Source organism: Molothrus aeneus, chromosome 8 (assembly GCF_037042795.1).
Source record: "Molothrus aeneus isolate 106 chromosome 8, BPBGC_Maene_1.0, whole genome shotgun sequence".
Classification (NCBI taxonomy): Eukaryota; Metazoa; Chordata; class Aves; order Passeriformes; family Icteridae; genus Molothrus; species Molothrus aeneus.
Window position 1 is genome coordinate 31,496,997 of NC_089653.1, and position 18,976 is coordinate 31,515,972.

An 18,976-nucleotide genomic window follows, 5' to 3' on the forward strand; every position below is an offset into this window, starting at 1 on the left:
AGGAATCAATCACGTGAGCAAAAATCATTTCAACTGGCTTACCCAACCAGCAAGTCCCAAAATAAAGGCCACATAACAATATGTTTGAATTTTTACACAGTTATATACCATAAAACTAAGTGTGGAGCTACAAATACTCTAAAAGTGAAATGATGAAAACATCTGAGAGCTCCATCTGCAGTATGTGAGAACATTAAACCCAGATAAAGCATATTAAACTCAGCTTTTCTTGCTCAGGTAAAGCCCACTTATCCAACAGTTATGGTTTCATTCAGCAGCATCAACTTTTCAGCAGAGCCAAATGAAATCACATGGTCAGTGATTTTAAAGCAGGGACACAGTCAAGCAAAAGATGTTCTCTAAGGATTTCTCAGCACAGGTTAAGTTCCTTTCTCAGAGTGCAGTCAGTGACAGAAAAATGAAACATCTCAAAGCCATGGGGAGATGTGGCTGGTAATGGAACACAGATTTGCTTAAATAAGCTGCAGTTAAAACACATTTTTTCTTTCTTAGTCAAAAATTCATCATATAGGATTTAATGAATGTTAAAGAAGATAGTCTAAGCCACCATGGAAAAGATTTTCACTCAAAGCAAACTCTTCTGAACTTAAATAAATGTCTGTGTGTGACCCCAAACCTCCGAAGAGCAGCACATGGATTTGGTCACTGGACCTCTGCACACTGAGCATTAACATCAGTTAAAACTTTTGGTAAAGCACAATCTGCAGTTATTTCACTAATGCAATTACAGTGAAATGTCATGAACATAAGAGGGTCTATGTTCTGGAACAAACATAATGAGCACTGATTTCAGGCAAAACAGACAGGGATCTCTGTTACATTAAGCAAATAACATTTTAAAAAGAGTAAGGTTTCCCTCCACCTTCAGAAATTCTCATACAATGTAATCCTTTGTAATGCTTGTCAGTATTTCATTTTCTCCCATTCCTCAATGAATACTTGGCTCCTTAACTCGATTTCCTGTGCACTATCCAGGCAATTTGACCTGCAACAGGTCTAGAATAGGAAACATTTTCCTGAAGCAGGCTACACCATTTCACACCACTGACATCTCCATTGGGACTGTGTCTGTCAAGGGTGATGGAAAATACACCAGTGACATCAGGGGAGCAAGCCCCACCAGAAAGGGCTTATCTTATCTACCCAAAATTATACACTAGCCCTGGAATCAATCCAGAAGGACCAAAGTATTTAAAATTAACAGTTTATAGTCCTATTTCAATACAACGAATTATTATAATCTGATGATATTGAAAAAATCCAGGACAAAATGGAAACCACAATTTTCTCTCCAATGTTTACACTGTCATGAAGAGAAAAATACAACATATTCCATGTTCATTCTACCTGTCTTCATATCCTGCTAGCTAATGATTCCATGAGCACATTTGAATGCTCACATTTTATAATCCATTATTAAAATTTAAATATTTAACAGAACTGGCATTATATATAGCCCAATTAGTGCCTTAGTGTACTAACTGCTCATAATTGAACTTCAGTGATGGTGAGAGCACTAGAATTTCCTCAAAGCACATTGGTAATTCTTTTACTTTAATATTAACAGGTATTTTGCTTATTATAATAATTATAAAAATGTCTGTATTATAATTATTATGGGTATTGTTATATGGCTATTATTATTGGTATTATTATTATTATTTAATTATAATTATTTTTTGTATTATTAAATACCAAAAATGTGTCCTGCCTGTACAGTGCATGATTATTTTTCTCTGGGAGGCTTCATGAAATTTCTTATTTTCTACTTTTCCATTTTACCTTCTGCTGTGCATGGAGGGACGATATTAAATTTATGCTATCAAAGGAAAAAAAAAAACCAGGAAAGCCTTGAGTTCTCTGCTCCAGTGGAAATTATTTGCCAAATAAGCAAAGTGATTAATTCCAGCAGTTCCTTTCCCAATGGCACACACACAAACTTGCCATATGGTAGATTTCTATGCCTTGGTTAGCAACACATTATCCTACTTCCATTAGAGATTGGTAGGACATTCTTTACACATACATTCTGTGCCTGACTGGAAAAGTCTAGAATTTGAGCTACACTGCATCAAATGTCAGTCAAATATCACTTTATAAGAAGATGATCCTGGGAATTACAGGCTTGTAAGGGTCTCACTTACTAGTTCTCTTGAAAATTAAAACCTATCAATAAACAAAACAATGCAAAACAGAGGCTGATGTGCTTTTTGAAGAGCAGAGACTGAGATTCACAACAATTCAGTTCTTTAGAATCCAAAAGCATCTCAGCATGGTTAATGAGAACAAATGATCACTTGCATAACAGAAAACAGATCACCTTCCATCCTGCTGGATCTATCACATTCTCCAGTGAAGACTGAATAATGCTGCAGCAAACCAAGATGATGATTTTGAAGTATTCAGGATGGTTAAAAAAGAACTGAATGTAAATAGCTCCAGAGAGATCCTGTAATACTGAGTGATCCAAAAGGCAGAGGAGACACCAAATGTTCATAAATCCATGGAGCATAAATGCATGCTGGAAAACATATTGCTATAGCACACCCAAAACAATGGACATAAATCAGCAGCTCTCTCAGAGAGATGATTTTGACAACAGTTTTAGAAAATTGTCAGTTTAATGCTTAACATTGGTCAAGATGAAAAAAAAAATCCAAGCAGCAATTAGAGAATATTTTGAGAATAAAACAAAATTATCCCTGAACTGCCTAACACCATGGTCCATCTGAGTGCTGAGGCTCCTTCCAGCTGCTATTTCAGGACAAGATGGAGCAATTGGGCAGGACAAACACTGAGATGACCATCAGTGATGCTGACACAACTGGTCCCTGACATCTTCCTCACTCACTGAGCATCAAAAATAAGGTGGATCACCCTGAACAGTCTGGGATTTCCCCTGGAACTTTCTCCCAGGAATCCCCCCCCTGGCAAGAGCAGGGTCCCAGCCCACAGAGTCTTGCAGGCTGTTGCCCTGTGCTGAACCATGACCACAGTTCCACATCTGCCTGTGGGACCTGCTAAAATGGCAAATGTTAAATGCAGCCTCTAAAATCAAAGGATAAATAAAAAAACACCTCAAACAATTCACTTTACATTATGCTGTTTACTGCTAGAAAACTACATCATTTTCTGCTACTTCATACTGTATCTTTTCTTTAAAGCATTCATTTTTTTCTGCCAGAGCCCATAGCCAAAACAGAAACTAAACTGGATAATAAAATGAGGAAGTAAAAAAGACAGGAAGAGTTTGGGTGTTCATACTATTTGCAGCTAATGATAACATTAAAAACTCCAAAAATTACAAACTGAAAACATGTAAGGTTTAAATTTTATTTTAAATTATTTTTGTTCAAAAGAGTAAACAGACTACACACTGCTAGATTTGCTTGTGGCAACTGTTTCAGAATAAAGAATTTCAAGAATCCCTTGGCCTCTGATACATAACCCCTTTTATTTAACTTCATCTAATTGAAGACATCTGTAGTGGTGCCACACAAAATTTAATTCAAGCTTGGAAATGTCAATAAAAAGTGTCTGTAAGAAACAATATGGGTATAAAGCTGGCAGGGTAGTGTGCATCAACATCTACGTAGCCATACAAAATTAAGAATATAATGGCAGTCTGCTGCACGAGTTGACGAGGTGATAAAAGCCCTTTTCCTATAAAGTCTAATGAGCTCTATTACTCTTCAGCTTTCAGGAATGTAAGGGCCAGTGGACTCAGCAGAGAAAAGCAACAAACTCTGCACACATGGATTCACTCAAAGTGCGACAGATCAAATTACCAGTGTAATTACTATAACCTGACAATTTCATTACAGTCACGCCGTCCTGAGCTCTTTGAGACTAACAAGAAAGACACTGCAAGGATTCCATGGCAGTTTGCTCACTTGAAATGAAGCAACAGCATCTCTCCTCAACTTCTACCTCAAACTGTAGTCAAATACAAGTTTAACAAGTTATTTAGTAATCCATTCTTTTCTTTGCATAGAAATAAATTGAAAACCATGAACGATATGGCCTTTTGTGCCTCTATTTTTAAATGCAGTGCTGTGAAATTCAGTGGGAACTTATTGCCCAGCAAAGGAGTCCTCAGGCTGTGTGGAAACACAGCAGAACCTTCTTTACCAGTTGGTGGAGACAGGAATTCTGTGCCAGCCACCTCCACCACCTCTAACCATGGCTGGCTGTCTACAGAGAGCAAAGAGGATACTCATAGATTCATGAAACAAAAGAAATGAAATGCATTCATTTCCAAACTCCCATCCTGAGTGAATACATACCTCCAGAGGGGAATCACAGAGGAATCGTGTGAACTGCACCAAGGTGGGTTCAGCAGGGTCCAAGAACATGCAAAGCAGAAAAAGAAAGAAAACCATCACCAGTGCATGAGGATACATTAATATTTAAATATACTCTTTCAAATACATATATTTGAAAAGCATCATCAGGCTTTGTTTATGGAAATTTCATTTAAACCCTTAAACTCTCACATTCACTTTAGAAGTACAAAGAGATATAATAATTAACTATGCAAAGTACTTTATTTTCTATAAAACAGGAGATGGTTTTTAAAAATGTGATGTGAGAGAATTGCCCCCCTGTAGTACAGGTCTGTTTCTGTGTCCTTTACTTTAAATTACACATTAACCTCCTCTGGGACTCATTGCAACAGGGAGTCTTTCCCCACTGTTCCATTGATACCTCCCCTATCACCAAAGCATGGGGCCCTCATACCTCTTAACAGAAATTAATTCATTTACATTCAAAATTAAAAGCAAGTTCATTTTAATTTTAAAGAAGAGGAAGGGCGAAGAAAAGAAAGAAAATCAACCTCCTGAAAGTGCAAGCATTTCAAACCTGGATTTTTGCCTCAATACAAAATGATGTGCTGCTGCTAATTATCCAAAAAGGCAATGTTTTAATGATCTGGAGCTTGTCCAAGATTCTTAGAGTAATAAAATACAATACTTATTCACTTACTATCATTTACTTATTTCATACAAATACTTCCTTATTGGTGGAGTCCACAATAAACACATTGCAGAGTTCTGGTATGTATTTAACCCTACACATTCCCTTGTTAAATAACTACTTTAATACACAGTTTAATCCCCCCTTTTGTAATGGCTGGGTGATTTAATAAGTCAGCAGTTCCCACACTGCAAAGTAATAGTAAATAGGAATTTCTAATTAAAATTTAGATTAAAAGAATACATATGGACACCTACAAAAACCTGACTGTTGTTAAGATTTTGTTGTCAAGAATTCCATTAAGTTCTGAGATTATTGCTGCCTCATCTTGCTGATCTTGTCCTGCTGATCTATGGATTGATGGGAAACCTTTGGATACAGAAATTATGGAAGAACACTGAATTTCTATACTGTAATGGTGAAGGCAGGGGATTGTACATTTCCTATAATTTACCATTTCAGATCTAGTCACTATCACTCTAAATTACTCAGAGTTTGGAAGAACAAATGACTGTGGTATCTTAATTAAATTGTAGCATTATTTTGGTTTGGTGGATAAGGGAAAAAACCCACCAATAATATTTAAAGAAAAAACAAGATAATTAAAATTTTGAATTACTGAGTTATTTTCCTGAAGTAAAAATACAGAGTTACAATTCCTACACTATGAGTGCATCCATCCCTACAGCCAGTGGTTGTAGAAAGTGCAGGTTTCAGAAAAAATAAACCACGTGTAATTAATTTTCATGTCAGAAGACCCCCAACAGTTCTTAACCTGTAACTTTAGCTGTGGAGTGCAAACTAAGCCCTATGGTGAGAAATCTGAGCCCACGACACTTTTCAAACAGTTTTATCAATTCTCCAGGCCCTGCTGCCCAGTCCCTTGGCTCTGAGGGTGAAGGGGAACTTTTGAAGTTTAATAACTTCTGCTGTTACAGCTGCTAGAAAAAAATTCTTAACTGCACCTGAATTTGTATCACAATCTTAAGGGAAAAAAACCCAAGTCTTGTTATAAATTATTTCACCTGATGATACCTGGTGAAGTTCAGAGGTTAGATAATTTTCTTAAACTAATTTATACATTTATATTAAAAAAACCAACATTAGATTCAGCTTCTAAATTAACAAACTCATCTAACCCTGCAAGATTATTATGAACACAATTAAAAATTATTCAATAAAGCTTGAAAGAAACACAGCCAAAAGCTGATGTTGTATGTAAAATAACTCAATATGTCACACAAACACAATTCAAATTCCTTTCACAAAGCCATGCCTTTCTAATTTTAATTTCCAACTGATTTACATAAGCTTTTAAAAGCTTTATAATATATAAGAAATCCACATCATTTTTACTTTGGTGCAAGCTAATTACAGCTGCCAGAAGGAGTCAACTCAACAACAGGGAGCAAGTTTAAACATAATTATTAAAACTAAGAAGAAACACATCACTGAGAATGAAATCAAAGCGAGAAAAGAAGGCAGAAAAATAAAAAGCAGGTCGGGTTCAACCCAAAGCTCCTTGCTGGAGTAAGAGCATGTGCACAGCTTTAAAAAGAGGTAATAAAGCAGAGTGTTAACACCTGCTCCATTTTACACAGGGGGAAGAGATTCAGGAGCTAAACTGGAATGGGTTTCACCTGGCAGCCCAGGGATTTCTGCAGGGAAATGCTCCTGATGTCACAGGAGGACACCACGTCCTTCTCAGGAACCTTCCAGGTGCCAGCAGCAGGGGCTGCACAATTATCTGAGATATTCCACAAAAAGCACTCATTTATCATTCCCCCTTTGACAGTATTAAGGGTTTGCTCATATTTGCAATTCACTGCCAAGGAAGGCTGAGTATTTGCCCTTTTTTTTGGGATACAGAAGGATAAGCAATGAATATGGGACGTGGGCCTTCCTTCTTTTTGTTTTTTAAAATCCAATCTCTGAATGGGATTAAAATAAACCAAGGATTTTGGTCGCATGGTTTTTTTCTTTGTTTTGCACAGAGGTGCAAGGTGCATAAGAAACTAAAAAATAAAGATGGCAAGTCATAAAACCTGCAAATCCAGTGCACCACTTCTGTGCTGCCATATTTTAATTGAAATAATCTTCCTTACCCAAAACAGATTATAATCACTCTTAACCATAAAGTTGTGCAGTGAAAAAGTAAAAATAAGTCAGTGTTTCAGTAAGTTGCTAACAACACTGTCCCACAGAAAAGAAAACAACAAACCAAACAATAAAAACAAACTCACTAGGAAAATACATTCAAATTGAGATGAAAAATGAAGTAAATTTTTAAGCTTTCTGTAGAAATCAGGAAAATAGGACAAAATGTAGCATTTTTACAGGAAAAGACAGTGCAAACCACCCTTGAACCAGACAATAAATTAGAGTTCAGCAGAGGAATCAAAGACTTATCCCAGAGCTGGCTCTATTTAGCCTTCACTACAACTGCTTACAAAAATACAGACATGCAAAAACAGAGTTTCAGAGATATCCACAGACCTACAGGTGAAGAAAGTGCCTTCAAAACTAGGAAGAAGGATTTAAAGTTTACAATGGAAAGAGGGATTTAAAGTTTAAATGCATGTCTCAAATGTAGTTTTCAGTGCAAGGATGAGACTAATGAAATATTGTACATTTATTTCAGTTACAATTCCTTTATGGAGTGACAAATGTCACTGTGGCTCAGAAGAAACCTCCTCTCAGTATGCTGGAGGCTTATCAGTATTACAGTAAAGATTATTTAATTTTATATGGATTTACCTAGAAAACACAGTGGCAAAATCAAGAATATAAACTGAGATGCAAAAAGAATCTGAACTGAAATAATTAGACTGTGGACAAGTTATTTAATTGTCTGGATGCCTAAATTCTTTTGCTTTTAGATTTCATGATAGAATCCATGAATCCACAGCACTGCAGTCACAAGGGCCACACAAATAAAAAGAAGACATTGGGCTGATCTAGAAATACTCAAAGTCCTAAAGTCAGAGCTACCAGGATGTGAAATCCAAGTGCACTGCAGTCAGATGTTCTGCCATGGCTTCCAGGAGCTGAATAAAAATGTACAGAAGGCTAAAAATAACCACAAAGGCTATTGATTTTTAGGCAATTCTCTCACTGGAATAGAAGAGAAGAAAGTAGGTTAGGGAGACCTAAAAGTTTGCAACTGGCTGCTGATACCAGTTTGGAGCTGATCAAAACGTGCTCCTTGGCATTTCTCAGACTACTCACTCAGTTTTTTCTATTGGTTCAAGTGGATTCCTGGGAAGCAATTTAGAAAAAAAAATAAAGGGGGAGGGTGAAAGAAAAACCCCATTCTACGTATTTCAGTAATTTTTTGCACCTTTTCAAACAGTGTATCTTTTGTGTGTCCTGAAATTCTTTTCTCCCAAGACAAATATTTAGCTAAGCACAAAGCAAAGAGAGAGTCCAGCTACTTTCACAGAGGGAACAGACAGATACTGTTTTTCTACAAGTTTGTCATTATGAAACCCTTGTGAAAAGTTAAATAATAAAACGTTTGCTTCAGGAGCAATAGCAATAAACTGTTCACTCCTGCTCTCTCTGGAAACTACTGTAGAATTTTTATGATCTTTTATGGAAATGTTTTCTAGCTTGTGTAGCTGCCACATAAGCTTGTTTCAGTTACACTTCAGCTGGGTTTGCTGAAGACAAAGACTGCTGTAAAAAGACTTGAGGTCAGAAATGTGATGCCTCTGATGAGATGACACTTCATTAAGAACTGCTAAAGACACCCTCTGTTCTATCCAAATTAGCCACTGATTATTTCATTAGAATCAAAAATTTCCTCCTCTGAATGAAAAGGCAAAAAAATGTTTTGACTGTATTTGTTTCATGTAAAATCTTTGATCCAGATCTCCACAGCTCCACACCTGTACCTATCATTTCATCTATCACATTGCTTCATCTAAAACACAAGAGATTCAGGTGGCAAAATGTTCTGAAATACCTATCTGAAATGATCTAAATGTTCTGAAATACCTATCTGAAATGATCTAAATGTTCTGAAATACCTATCTCCAGGTATTTTATAAATCATCCTGAAGCTGGGGTAGAGGTGGATCACAGCATTTTCCAGGTGATTTGTATTCTGCAAGATCCTCCCTGCATTTCTTACCCAGAAACAAGGATTTTTGGTGCTGAGCAAGAGTTAAAGCATTTGCAGATAAGGATTGCTCTTAGCAAAGCACAGACAAGCCATTACACAGCTTCCATAAATCCAGTGGAACTGGATCACCCAAAGAGCCAAATCTTGGGATTATACAAGACACAAGTCCATTCTTCTTATTCTCAGATCATCCTTCCATATATTAATCTACACATTTTCTCCCAGAAGTATAACCAAAGGCTATTAAAAGTTACTCAATTTTTAAAATAGATCCCAAATCCATATTTATATCTTTCTCTGTGCATGAACTATTACAACAAAGCTGTAATAGCATTTATTATTTTTCTTACGTGAAATGAAAAAAAAGGTGGACAAGCCCTCACCCACATGATTTTTTTGCATAATTATTTTACTCTTGATATGCTGCTCAGCTCAATAATTTATGCTCCAGCTTAGCTTTCACTGATGCCACAGGGTACCAAGGTTATTTCAATAGAAGGATGCTCAGCCTACTCTCATCTCTCTGCTCATTAGAGGTCTCCATTTCTCAGTTTTTCTAAGCTTTCATGATTTCAATTTCTTTTTCTTATAGCTTGACCCATTTCACAAAATAAATATAACCACCACTAAGCCAGGAAATAACCCAAACAAATAAACCCTTGCAATTCATTACATTTGTGGGGGTTTTGTATGCTACAGACACAGCTCCTCATACTAAGCATAATTACATCTTCCACTGCTTTAAAAACAACCCAACAAACAAGAAAGCAACAAAGCAAAACAAAGCCACTGAAAATAAAAAAGAAAAAGACAGCTCTGTTATCCTGGGAATGGGAGATCATTTTGAACCTGAGATAAAGAGCCACATCAAGCATTTTCATAAAGGGTCAGAAGAACTGCAAAGAATGGGGCAAAGACTAATCCAGATTGTTTCAATAGCTTCCAAAAATCAGCAGCTCAGAACCTGGCTAATTCAAGAGCAGCCATAGATAAACTTCTCCAATAGGCAGGGATACACCTATATTCCTAATTTCCATTATTTTACCTGAACTCCTTCATTGCTATTTATACTTTTAACTTCACAATCTGTTCAGGTTCCCCCTAATTCATCTAATTTTCTCCAACAACTATAATAAAAATACATATATTCCTCAAACAGTGGATGCCCATGCATTTACACAGTAGCTTAATAAAGTTTTGAGCTCCCACAGAGGAAAACTGAAAAATCAATTTTTCCTCAGCCATATTTAAGAGCAAGTACTATAAAGAAACCTTCAGCATGAAAATTGCCTGCTATGTTTTTCCTCATGACACCAATTCCATACAATACAAACATGCTGACATAAACATTCTTCAGTGCCAACAAGTTTGTGTAACATCAGGAATTGACTCCACTCCAAAGCACAGACACAACCAGGTCAGTTTTGAAGCTGAATTCCTGCAGTAAGTGATCAAAAGTTCTTGAGAGGGGTGAGAGGATTTCCAGGGTAAATTCAACTTCTACCAGACCAACTAAGAAAAAAAAAATGGCATAATGAATATTTTAAAAGACTATGCAGAAAATAGTTGTGGCTTTCATGCCAAGATAAAAAACAATTTGAATTTTTTTTTCTCTTGCAAGCTAAATTGGTTTTAATTCCAGGAGCAAGGGAATACTTTCAACTGTTCCTAGAATATTAACCTATTTGGCAGAGAGACAATATATTTTTACCTTAGCCAGTCCTCTCCTTGCCAATGGAAGAGGAACAGAAGATTCTGGTGATGCTTCCATAGAAAGCAAAGTTTCATCACAAGTCTGGAACTTGGGAAAAGTTGATTTCACATGTTTCCACCTTGCTTCTTATTAGAACAAACAGAAGTCACTGCCTCACTCAGGAATCAGTACTGCATCACCAAAATGTGCTGCAGGATTCTCCCCAGCAAAATCTCCAATTATTTTAATGAACACACTGCAATTGGTGCTGTGCAGTCTTCAGCAGGGAAACAGAAGGAAAGGAGGAAAAGGCAAAATTTAGAGAGACTCAGCATCATGAAGGGCACCAAAACACCAATTTTCACTGGGCTCAAACTGGCATTAACCAGAGAGTGCCAACAAGTTCAATTCCACAATTCCCTGCCCTGACAATCCTCACATAAACTCCTGATGGAAAGCTGTATTTACATTACTGAGGGGCAGAAAGGCCTTCTCCACACTCACTGTGCAATAACCAGCTTCACTGTTCACATATCTTTTGTTAATACTGGGAACGTTTTAATAGTTTTTCCCATTAGTGTTATTCTCAAATAACCACCAAAATTCTAAATTGATTTTCAGAATTGCTTTTTAATATAATAAGGTTAATATTAAACTAGCCTAGCAACAGATAGTGTATTGTAATGCCAACAACCTAAGAATATATTCCCAAAAGAAGTTGTTAATATGTCCCATAACAATCTTTGTATGATTCTGAATTTAAATATAGGCAGGTTTCTAAATATGAAGTGTTCAGCCAAATATAAAGCTATAAACTCTTCCTAAACTAGAAACTTTCCAAACACAAAAGTGTGGAGGACTCTCCCTGAAAAAACCCCAAGAATCTCACAGAGTAGTTTGCACAAATTAAAAGTGAAAAAATCCTGGATATTTGCCAGTTTAAAGCACAAAGCAGACTTCTTCCTATCCTGATAAAAGGTCCTGTGTATAGCAGAGAATTTTATTCCCTTTGCTTAAAAAACTCCTTGGTTCCATAATGTCTGTAGGATATATTAAAAAGTCTGAAAAAGAGGAAGCAGAAAAAGTTTTGAGGTCTTACAAGCAGCATTTTCTACCCTTCCTCTCAATAACTTGGATCAGTTTTACCCTACTTGGTACCTTAGAAGTGACTCAGATAACTCTTCCCACACAAATTCAATATTAAAAAAAAGGATTCTAAACTACATGAGAACACATTTTTGTGCAAAACATGCTTCAGTTTACTTCCTGCAGAGATCAAATACAAAATGTTGATTGAAGGGAGAGTGTTACTTCCTAATTGTGAATAAAAAAACCTTCTTGTCCATTTAGTGTCTCATGGACACTAAATATAATTTACCAAGGCTGAAAAAGAACCTAAATTCAAACCCACCAGCATCAGACCAAGTTTTTACATTCAGTAGATGCTTCAGAGAAGGTTTTTATGTTTCCCCTGGAATTATCTAAGCCTGCACAAAACATGAGGCCAAAGAGAGGAGAGAAAGGCAAAGCAGGGAAACCCCTATGGCAAGTAATAAGGAAAAAGAGGATAAAAATCTGTTACACTATTAGCAGTGAACAGAAATCCATCTCCTTCCAACAACAATTCCCAGGACAGCCTTTACACCTCCAGGTGGTGGAAACCTGACTGTCCCTAACACATCTTTCCAGGCTGAAATGCTTCCATCATGGCAGAAGGACCAAGTCTCTAATCTGCCCAGGTAATGCTGGGTACAAATCTAGTAAATAGCTCAGTCTCTCTTGGCATGCCTCCAACTTTTACATTTTTATAATTAAACCCACTTAGGCCAGCAATTATAAAAAGGGTAGAGACTACTACTTACTGTTATGAGACCTATTATTTTACTAAACAAAGTGAAATGGATTTTATGGCTTTCCAGAGTAGCATTACAGACATCTCACAAAAAAAATAAGAACCCAGCTCTCCTTACACTCTTGAACTAAAGCCAAAAATTATGATGTGGTTTTACAATTCTACCTGGAAAGCAGCCCCAGTTTACAAGGTTTCACTTCTGCAGATAGTTCACTCTCAGGAACAGAAAATCCTCACAATAATAAAGTTGCACATCTGCAGCAGACAGAGTGAGAGATCTGAGGTAGCATTTTCATTAATTCTGCCAATGAGGAGGTTGTGCCACCTGCCAGAAAAATGGAGAACTGCTGCTTGTTCAGAACCCCACGAGTATTTTTAATTATTTTTCATGTATTAGATTAGGATCATCCTCTGTAAACAGCCTTTTAGGAGCAGGGTTCATCCATATGCAACCTATTCTCATCAAGCCTCAGATGATCAGCTGGTGAGAGACTTCTGCACTATTCCTACTGTAAAGGGGAGTTCCAGGTGAGCAGTGTGCTCAGCAATGGAATGGGAGCAAAACTGAGAATTTTAAACCTTCACCTGTTAAATTAAGCAAGAACACAAAAAAATTAGGGAGAAATATAAAAAAGACACGAAAGAACTTGAAAGCAGGAGATGATTTTGCCATCAAAAAAACCTCGGGAATGGCAATTTCAATGATTTAATATTTAGATTAGCATTTCCCAGCATCTGGGTGTGCATTTGAAGAAGCTGTTGGCAGAAAGGTGCATGCAGTGAACTGTACCTCGTTCTCCCCACAGTCAGAAGGTGTGTCCTTGTGTACAGACATCTGATACTTGGCAAATAAAGTGGCAGATTGGTTGAAGGATGATTTGAACTGGGGGTCCTCAAAGGAGACAGGTACTAACCTCACCTTCAGAGCAAGGGAAATAGAAGCATTCTGTTTTGAGTGCATGTCATCACATAATCTGCTTCTGAAGGTCAGGCTAGTGAAAGATCTCCTCCTATGCACTTCAAAGCCTCTGAAGTCAGTTTTCTACCTTAAACATAATAATAAAATAGCTTCCTATTTTTACTGATATCTAACAAATTTTAGTTTTATTGCACAGTCTCAAGGACTTCTTAAAATGTTTTATTTTTAATGGCACATCACTCATTGATTGCCCTGGTTCAACAATTACTTGTTCTTCCTACTCATACTGTTTCTCCAAACTCATGATACATTTTTTCCCTTATAGAGATGTAACACATCTGAGAGTTCACTTTTACACTCCACCTATTCATTGCAGGAAGCAGCAACAAATTATAAATTCAGATGGAGTGCACAGGTTACTTTTTAAAGGCTTAAACTGAAACTGAAGAGAATTATTTCACTCTGGTGAACCTTAAATTAACAATTTGTGTGTGTGACAAACTTTTGCTCACATGTTGGCCCTGATCATTGTATCCTTTTTATGGAAACACTCAAACCAAAGCCAAGGAGAACAGTTACCAGGCTGAGTGTCCAGCTGGATTTAGCTCTTATGGGATTTGTATTTTTAAGGCCCATCTCTATCTCCAAGAGCCTCACCCTCTCCATTTCTTACCCAACAGCATCCATAACTTTTCTGCCTGCAACTAAAACCAAATATGTGTGGCACTCACAAAGAGGTATCAAGAGTTTGCACTTTCAGGATGTTGATTTTATTGGATACAGTATTTTACAAGCTCCTGAATATACAATGGATATAAAATCCACATTTGTTTCTCCTAGAAACAGGACATGTGAAATGGAGGGGAAGCTTTGCATAAAATTAAATTTGGCCTTCTGACCTGATTTATGGTTGGTTTATCAGGTGGGTCCTTGTGAATGACCATCTGGTAACGTTTATAGACCTGGTAAGACTCCTGAAATGTGGCTTTGAACTGTGAACTTGGTGGAGATGATCTCACCACCCTCACCTTCAGAAGAAGTTAAACACATTTATTATTAAAAAATCATGCAATGACTATACATTTATACATAATATAAACATCACAACAGAGAGAAATTTTACCCTCCTCCTGCATAAGGGCCATCACAAATTAAACCAAGAATCTTTTAATTCTCCAGTTCAATTTGTGCTACTGAAGGTTTTTAAATTGACACTGAATAACACAGAAGGTTTTCAAACTGCAAATTAACTAAAATGCTTAGAGAGGAACTACACAATTTTCAGGAAATAATACCAACAAATGGTATGCAGATCAACATTTTAAAGAGATTTTCTGTGCTACTTAAAATATTCTCTCATAGTCTCACACTACACTGAAAAATACTTGAAAGGCTTGGAAGACTCAACTCTCTGCTCTTCACCCAAAACCCATTTTTATGGCAATAATCCCAAGGGGATTTCCAGGTACTTTTGAAATTGAAAAAGGAAGATGAAGCAATGTTTCCATACTCAATTATGAGTTAACCATAACAAGGAGTTACCAGTCCTCACACCATCACCATTAAACACACAAAAATAATTTAAAAAAGTAATCTATAAATTAAACATTCTCCTTAGTAAAAATTATTGCTCCCTAAGCAAAAAGCATGCTACTCCAGAGGCAGCAGTGCATGTCTTTTCAAAAATATTTAAGGTCATATTCATTTCAAAAACTATGCAATTTTCAGAATGGTTGTACTTTCACAAAGAGCAAATGTTTTTTAATATTTCTAATCTTCTAAAAAGATGCTCAGACAAAGCCATTATTCTTCTGTTAAAGAGCTCCTCAGGAAATGTGAAGGAGTTAGGGAGACAAATCAATTTTGTGGCTTCTAGTCAGCAAATATTTTCATTTCCAGCAGCATCATTGAAAATGATCAAGAAAACATTTAGTTAGCTTTCCAGCTTATGGAAAAAATAGCAGGAAAAATCTTTTTATGATTAACAAATGTTATAAAGTCCAAAAGTCTTCCAAGTTACTGTCTCATAGATGTAGTGGCAACCAGTGTATTAAGCAAACTTTTTTATTCACATTTTTACAGCTTTCAAAGACATCAACACACACTAATGATGTGTGTAAAGAGCAACTACCTTGTTATCTGATTAATTTCATGAAGTTTCTGCATGTCAAGTTCCATTAGCTTAGGTAGTTTAAGTATTTATATATTGCAGACCTAGAGAGTGAATTTCTCTCATCATTCAACACTTGGCTAATTCAAAATTTTTCATTTTCAAGTCACTCTGTATGAAATTAATTTGCAAGTTATTTTGGTAACTGAACTGCTAGGACATTGCAGTACAAGAGTACCCTCCTGTGGTTAAAAAGAGTGCAGCTGCACCATGAGTGTGTAATTTATATAAATACATATATATACATATACATATATATATATATATGTATATATACACACTCCTATGATGCATATCTATATATATATATCTACATATCTATATAACTATTTCTATATATATATCTATATCTCTATATATAAATATATATATATATATATATATAAATATACATAATTCAGTACCACATGTATTTCAAGATTTAAGCCACAACTACTCCATAAAGCCATAAATACAGACTTAAGCTTTTCAAAAACTCCTTAACTGGACCTTTCCTTCATCTGACCCCAACAACACTGAACAAGAGATTACCTCCAATTTGTGTCGTGCATCTTCAGGTAGAGGGACAAACACAAAGTCTTCAATGTTTTTAGGCTGGTTTGTTTTAGATTTAGAGTTTTGCAAGAGGAAAGCTTGATCTCCTTGAAGTTGAGAGCCTTCTGCTGTGCCCATCTGGTTCTGCAGGAGCTTCTGGAGTTTTCTCTCTTTCCTGATGTCCTTTGCTTTCCGACACGGGGGCTTGCTCAGATCAGCTCCTTTCCCTGCAAGGGCACAGGCAGAGAGTTAAACACCACACCTGACAGCAAACAGCTCTCACCTCCTCACTGGATGGAAATGGCTAAAATCACCATTTACTGCAGCATGGGCTCTGAACTCAGCATGACCTTTCACATTTACAACCACCAACACCTGATGCTGCACTGATGCAGTGATTCTTCCACAGCTTCTTACTGCAGCACTAATCTGGAGTCACCTTGACCATTTCACCCCAAAGCCAAGGCTGTGCTTAAAAACTTGAAATACAATCACAAAATCACTGAGAATTGTTCTTCTGCATTCAAAGCCTCTGTGTGTGTGTGTGTGTGTGTATGTGTGTGTGTAGCTACACCACAGACTCCTGTAAAGACACACACCCCAAAATAAAGCATTAATTTTTTTCCTCACCTGGAATCCATAGGCAGGATGTAGAAATGCTGCCAATGCTATTATGGTCATGTAATGGAAAAGGCCACAGAAATTTGCATATTTGCTTAAAACTATCGTCAGATTGTCTGTTTTAATCAATGAATTAACTTTTTGCAGTTTAACAGATGAGTCATTTATAGAATTCTATTTGTCAAGTGGTATTTGCTAAAAGGAGAAGTCAAACCCATGCACTATTTCCCACCTCGATCCATGTGTTCCTTACTAATACGAGAACTGTGAGTTGTAAAGCAACACAGATCCAAAGACATGAGGGAATTACAGACACTGTGTGACCTGTCCTCAGGCAAACAAGTCAGAGGAAGAGTTTATTTAAAACTCTTATGATATATTTGAAGAATGATTACTTCATCTGTATCGGGATCTGTTTCATGTCTTGGATCTTCTGTAAGCTGTAAATTAGCAAGAAAAACTTCTTCAAGCAGTGACTGTGCCTACACAGATATAAGCAAACCTTCTTTTCTATCTGAAACTGTGCAGAAACAGACCATTATTCCTAGAGGACAATGACCTGTTTTGTTTATAAAGGAATAAAAATGCAATTAAACAATCTTATTACTGACTAAGTCTACATTTTCCAAGATAAAAACTAAACATTTTTCTATCTGGAAAATTTTAAACTAAATTTGACCTGTGACACCAGCTAGCATTAAAAAAAAAAATTGAATAAGCTTCTGATGCACTTATTATTCACTTCCTTTAAAAACACCAGAAAGAAGCACAATAATGAATATTTCTGCTCTGTAAAATTAAACCTTTTTTTCTGAAATACACTACAACTTTACTTATCTGCATTTCCAGTCCTTAAAAGTTTGACTCAAAGCTATTCTTAACCTAACTGAAGACCTTACCTCACCTTTTCCAAAGCACTGGCAGGTTTTTACACTCCTATTCTTTACCCAAGTCTGCCATCTGCTGTCAACAGCCACTTCATTTCTTTCCAATACTAAGTTTACATAGGCCAAAGTTTTTAATTTATTATTTAAAACAAGAGAGCTTTGAAAATTTGCACAATGAAAGTCATATAAACAATAAACTATATAAGGGTTGTAAAGACTTGTATAAGATCAAAATATAAAATACAGTTTTAAAAATTCTGTAATATTTCTATGCAGCACTACTGATTCTCTGATCAAGCACTTCTAAAAACTTTCCTTTTATTTAGATGCAAAAATTGCTTATAAAGCTGGTGAAAATCAGATCCAATAGGCATGAGTGGTTATTAAGGAAAAAAACATTTTTTCACTTGAAATCAGCAATGTAATAGAAAGAGACAAAAGTACTTCCTTCCCCTAAATACTGGCACAACATGCAACAGGTGAGTGAAACCAGGAATTATTAGGATGTCCCAACACAGGCAGAAACTCTAAAGCTGCAGGTTTCCAGTAGGATTTTCCCTACCATGTACCAGTAAACCACAATGATGGAAATTCCCTTTATTTGCCAGGACAGGCTACACAAAATGGGAAACAAGATCTGTAAGACAAGGCTGCCTTACCTGTAGCCTCTGGGCCACAAAGTGTCTATCAGCAATTCTACCTCAAATAAATTATTCTGGCAATAATCCACCCACCCTTCACCATCTTCCTGCCAGAAACCACCCATGTCCCAAGAGGAGGCAGAATCACAGAATGGTTTGGGCTGGAAGAGACTTTTAAAAGGACACTTTCCACTGTCCCAGGCTGCCCCAAACCCCATCCAGCCTGGCCTTGGACACTTCAGGGATGGGGCAGCCCCAGATGCTCTGGGCAACCCCAACCTCATCATAAAAAGCTTCTAATCTGAATCTCCCATCTTTAGTTTCAGGTCTTAGAGATTCAGTCTTACTGAAGGTGAGGAAAAGAAGATAAATATAACTTTTTCATGTAACAAAATATAAATTACAGTATTACAAATAACATCCAGCATCTCTAAATTTTTACGCTGTAATTCCATAAACTGGAAGGAGCACAGGGAATAAAACCAAACAATTATTAATTTACTAAGCAAGATAAAAAGAAGGGATTGCAAGAAGA

The 18,976-nt window shown here is 36.5% G+C and overlaps 1 protein-coding gene across 4 annotated transcripts in view; it reads right to left on the reverse strand.

Moving 5' to 3' along the window:
• The window catches only part of ATE1 (arginyltransferase 1), a 69,199-nt gene that overhangs the window by 46,856 nt on the left and 3,367 nt on the right, over positions 1-18,976 (reverse strand). For 2 of the 4 annotated variants that reach the window (XM_066554793.1, XM_066554791.1), the window contains exons 6-8: positions 16,290-16,519; positions 13,460-13,588; positions 4,308-4,340 (exon numbers count right to left, since the gene is read on the reverse strand). In XM_066554793.1, coding sequence (XP_066410890.1) covers positions 4,308-4,340; positions 13,460-13,588; positions 16,290-16,519 — 392 coding nt within the window. Of the gene's footprint in view, positions 1-4,307; positions 4,341-13,459; positions 13,589-14,487; positions 14,617-16,289; positions 16,520-18,976 lie in introns of all 4 variants that reach the window. The other 2 variants (XM_066554792.1, XM_066554790.1) reach the window with 1 other exon arrangement.